The sequence below is a fragment of the Sesamum indicum genome, unplaced genomic scaffold, assembly GCF_000512975.1.
Source record: "Sesamum indicum cultivar Zhongzhi No. 13 unplaced genomic scaffold, S_indicum_v1.0 scaffold00320, whole genome shotgun sequence".
NCBI lineage: Eukaryota > Viridiplantae > Streptophyta > Magnoliopsida > Lamiales > Pedaliaceae > Sesamum > Sesamum indicum.
The window spans coordinates 10,746-16,147 of NW_011628213.1; the positions used below are offsets into that span (position 1 = coordinate 10,746).

Genomic DNA, 5,402 nt, shown 5'->3' on the forward strand with positions numbered 1-5,402 from the left:
GTCCCTCATTAGGCGCTTCCCTCGACAGGCCAAGGGATACGCCACAGTCTATACAAGGCACATGTGCTAATAGAGCTAGGAAGCTTAATACTGAGTATACGTTGCCGAACATCTTCTACTATTAAGTTGGCCACTACACTCGGGGGCCTCTCCTCGTGCTCAAAAAGGCTACCTTAGCGTACCCACTGGACGTCGTACCCTTCCATAGGAAAGTCCTCAACCTCTTCTCAATTTCACTGATGACTTTCTTAGGTAATATGAATGCAGAAGCCCAATATAAGCTCAATGCTGAGAGCACAGATTTGATGATTTGTACCCGCCCAGCATATGATAATGAAATCCCTTCCCATCCATTAATACGTGCATCAATTTTTGAGATAAGCGGTTGGCAATCAGAGATGGTCAGCCTAGACGAGATTAAGGGAAGACCCAGGTACCTCATTGGAAGGTGGCCCTCCTGAAAGCCCAAAATATCCAGCATCTGGTCCTTCAAATTTTGAGCCGAACGTGAAATGATTAAGTGACTTTTTTGGACATTCAGCCGAAGGCCCGACAACTCCGCAAACCAGTCCAATCCCTCTTTGAAGACTCTGATGGAGTCTAAGTCAGCTTTGCACAGTAAGAGGAGGTCGTCTGCAAATCCCATCTGAAAAACCTTAGAACTCTCACACTTCCAATGATAAGTGAATTGGATGTCCTGTTCAATTCGTTGCAAGAATCCCAGATGTAAGGCTTCCATAACAAGAACAAACAGATAAGGAGAAAGTGGGTCTCCCTGTCGTAGTCCTCTCGCTCCAGCAAAGAACCCATGAGGTTTTCCATTGAGCCCAATCGAGAATGATGTCGTGGTAACACACTCCTCAATCCACCTTGTAAACGTAGGTGGAAACCCGAACAGCTGCAAAACTGCTAACAGGAAGTCCCACTCCACCGTATCATAGGCCTTCCTGATATCCACTTTAAGTGCGCATCTCGGGGGTAGGCGCATCTGGTTATATCTGGAGAATAATTCCTGGGCTAACATAATGTTGTCCCCAATGCTTCTTCCCGGAATAAAAGCTGTCTGACATGGGCTAACTATCTTGTCCAGTAGCACACTAATTTTTTGGACAAGAAGTTTCGCAATGATCTTGTATAAAACATTGCAGCATGAAATTGGTCTAAAATCATTAACCGACATAGGCGTATGTACCTTTGGGATCAGGGCCAAGATCGTGGAGTTGACCTGCTTCAGAAGTTTTCCGGTAGAAAAGAAGTCTAGTACCGCCCTCGTAACTTCTTCCCCAACCACAGGCCAAGCCGCCTTGAAAAACCTTGACGAGTAGCCATCAGGTCCCGGTGCCTTGTCATCAGCAATATCGAACATTGCTTGCTTCACATCATCCGCCGAGATTGGAAGGAGTAATTGATTAGCTTCCTCATCAGTGATACAGTGCCTTGCCCACGGTCTAAGATAACGAATATCCACTGACAGCCGTCTTCTGGTGCCTCCTAATAGGTTCTGATAGTATGAGACAAACTCATGGGCGATTTCCCCTAGATCCGTGTGTGTGAAACCATTCTCATCATTAATCTGTAAGATTCTCCTCCTTACTCGTCTCTGTGCAATTTTACGAAAGAAAACCCGGGAACATTGGTCTCCGTCTTTCATCCACTGCATTTTGGCTCTCTGCTGCAGCATAATTTGTTCGAGTTTTGCCGCTTTAGCATAAACGACTCGACAACAATGCTCCAGGAGTAGATATAGCTCATTTTGTCTATCAGAGCTCACCAACTGTTGTGCCTCATCAAGAAAACCTTTGGCTAGTTGGACATTCATCGTCAGATCTCCCTTATTTCTCCTTTGTAGTCTAAAGACTGGTTTAAGTGCCTTCAGTTTACGTGTCACAGCATACATAGGAATACCCACAATCTCATGATGCCAAATATTCTGCACATTGTGGATAAACTCGGGTGAATGGGCCAGATAGTTATCAAATCGAAACATGCCTCCATTATGTTGTTGTATATCCCCATGTAAGACCAGTGGAGAGTGGTCAGATGTCCGTGGAGTAAGGCTGTGATAATATGCGCTCGGGAACCTTGCCAGCCAGCGGTCATTAATAAGAATCCGATCCAGCCGCTTCCATAAACTCCTCATAGACGTACTGCAATTATGCCACGTGAACCATTCACCTTGCATAGGAAGTGGGATCAGCCCCGCCTCCAGAATACCAGCATTAAATTCTTCGGTGGCCATCCTTATATCTCCTGAGATGCCACATACTTCGTTAAGGTCACGTACTGCATTAAAATCCCCTCCCACCATCCACGGGATGTCAGAGCATTGCTGAGATAGCGTCTCCAGTGCCGTCCATAAATTCCGACGATCAATCACCTCAGATGCCCCATAAACAACAGTGATAATAACAGATTCATTGTCAGCCATATTAGTAACCCGACAGTGAATAAATTGGTCTGCCGAGTCTAAGATATGGACATCAACAATATTCTCGTCCCAAGCTATCCAGATGCGATTACCAACAGAAGAATAATCGACAAACCATTTCCAATGTGGAAGTAAAAACGATTGAATATGCATAACATTATTCAAACGAACACGAGTTTCAAGAATGCCAAGGAAGTGTAACCTGTATTCAGAGACCAAGTCCTTCAAAGCGAGCTGATGGTCTCGTTTGTTCAGCCCACGGACATTCCACACAGCGATGTTCAACATGGATCATCGACCTTGGGGCTGCTTGTGTTAGGACCCCCTGAATGCTCACCTGCATCATCAATTAAATGCAAAGCGTCAAAAGCATTATAAATAACAATTGCCTTACCTCTCTCTTCTTGCTTGGAGTGGTTCTGGTCCACATGTCTATCTCCCGCATCTGCTTTGGGTATATCTTCAACCACTGGTTTCATCGTCTCACGTCCCTTAGTCGGAGGTTGCGGTTGTGCTACATTGACTTTCGGCACATACACATTTACTGTTGGCTTCGTCGGTTTGCGGGTTTTGTTTAGTGCACAATCCTTGTTCGAATGTCCCAATGACATGCACGCTGTGCACTTTGGTGGGAGCCATTCATACTCAATGTCAACTTTGCAAGGTGTCTCCCCTCCTTCTTCATCAGGTGCCATGACAATAATATGTTTATGCAACTTTTGTGTGGCATCAATCATCACACATACACGAGCAAAGTCCAGTCTCGTGCATGCTCTTGTAATCGCGTCGGGATAAAGGGGCTTCCCCACACCACTCGCTACAGTGCTCAATACTTCTGTCGTCCAAAATTCCATCGGAAGGTGTCGTAATTTAATCCAGACGGGCACTTGTGTATGCTTCAACTTTCTCATGGCCATCCCCGGTTCCCACTTTTGAAGAACTATCGGCTGCCCTTGGAACAACCACGGGCCTCCCTCAATTATCTCCTCCATATCAAAAACTGTTTTAAACTGAAAAAAGAAGAATCCGTTTGTGGTCGCTGTCACCTCCCTTAGTGCTGGCCAGACCGAATGTGCAAACTCCTTAAGGTGATGATAATATGGCCGTTTGCCCAAGAAATAGCCAACTGCAGTAGATTTCCAACGTTTAGACCCATTACGTACCGCATCTAGAGAAGGTCGCACGACAACCTCTCCGTTCTGCATTGTTGGGGCAATGAATGATAAGGTTTTCCGGGTCGAATGATTAAATGCATGCGCTATTTTGTCGTCGATAATTGTATTCGGGTATGCGTGCAACGGGATGTTTCCAACGTACAATCCCGTTGGAAGAGGAGCATCATGCATAGCTTGATTTCTTTCCATAGAATTGCTGACATCAGCCCTATTTTTGCATGTGTCCGCGTTGATGTCAGCCCTAGCTTTCCTTGTATCATCGATGATGTCAGCCCTAGATTTGATAGTGTAATTGCTGACATTAGCCCTAGATGCACCTGTGTCATCAGCCCTAGGAGCAGCGATGATGTCAGCCCTAGCAGCAGCGATGATGTCAGCCCTAGCAGTAGTGATGATGTCAGCCCTACCAGGGCTGATGTCAGCAGTGTGTTCCAAGCAAGCCTCCATGTCACTCACCTTCCCCGCCACATCAGCTCCGACGTTGTCCACTGTGGCGACCATGTTAGCAATATTGCACACGTCATCCTTCGTCGGAATTCCAACGGTCGCCGGCGAGATCTGGTTCTCGTTGCTGCTGTGCAAAGCCGCCGGCGAAGTCTGGTTCGCGTTGCTGCTGTGCAAAACCGCCGGCGAGGTCTGGTTCGCGTTACTCAAAGCCGCCGCCGAGATTTGGTTTGGGTTGTTGCTGTGCGAAGCCGCCGGCGGAGGAGGAGGAGGTGTGATTATTCTCCCACGCACAGCCGGTCGACGCTGAAGTGTCGCTGCCATTCTGGTTCCAAGACTCGTCGTCGCCTGTGTTGTACGTCTCCGGCATACCTGTTTCAGCTCGTGAGCAAACGGGTGTTCGTCAACATTCAAGCTTTCCGCCGGCAACCGCGACTTCTCAATCCCAAATCGAGCCTCCCATCGCCGTTTCAGTTCGTTCAGAGCATCCATGGCCTGTGAGTCGCCATGGTCGATTACCTTGTGTGCGAGAGTGAGGAACTCGTCCAAGTTGAAGTCGCGTGGAGACGAAGACGAAGACCCATTTCCGCCATTGTTGACGGCGCGAGACCTCAGTTCCAGATCCGGCTGTTCACCGCCCATTTCTTCACCATTTCTCGTCACCGACGTTCCTTCCACCTCCACAGGCGTTGGGCTGCCATGGGAGACACCTTCAGTCGCCGGATCAGAGGAGGCCGGCTCTTCTTCTTCCATGGCGAGTTCTTCTTCGCGCAGCAACTGTTCATCTTCCTCCCCTCCATCTCCGGCCACCGGACGGCTGTCGTCGTCCTCACCACCAAAGTCGTCGCCGGCCGGCGCTTCTCCTCCATCGCCGGTCGGAGTTTTCATGGGGAAGACAATAGTGTGTGTTATTGGTGGTGTAGTAGTGTGTGTAGTAGGGAGAGAATTTTTAGTGAGTTTAGACCTACATTTGGGTCAAGTTTCCTGGAATTCTGAGAACGTTCAAAATTTAGTTGTTTTGCACGAGTTTATTACAGCAAATTCGTTTCCCGTTTACACTAACTTGTAGTTATTATTACGCTTAGCAAATTTACCACACAAATACATGGGTCTAGACCAACGTTTCGATCGAATTTCATAGAATTCTATGAACCTTCAATATTTAGCTGTTTTACACGGTTTATTTAGGCAAGTTCGTTTCCATTTTTAAACTAACTTGTAGTTATTATTACGTTTAGCAAATTTAGCACACAAATACATGGGTCTAGACCAACGTTTGGGTCAAGTTTCGTGGAATTCTATGAACGTTCAAAATTTAGCTATTTTGCTCGGTTTTATTAAAGCAAGTTCGTTTC

The 5,402-nt window shown here is 46.9% G+C and overlaps 1 protein-coding gene across 1 annotated transcript; it reads right to left on the reverse strand.

Moving 5' to 3' along the window:
- Positions 1-1,192: 1,192 nt before the first annotated feature.
- On the reverse strand, positions 1,193-2,428 carry LOC105180095 (the record flags this gene model as incomplete). Its single annotated transcript, XM_011103744.1, has 2 exons — positions 1,772-2,428; positions 1,193-1,600 (listed from the first exon to the last, which is right to left on the reverse strand). Coding segments are annotated over exons 1-2 (1,065 nt in total), but the record flags the coding sequence as incomplete, so codon positions are not given.
- Between the last annotated feature and the right edge of the window lie 2,974 nt (positions 2,429-5,402).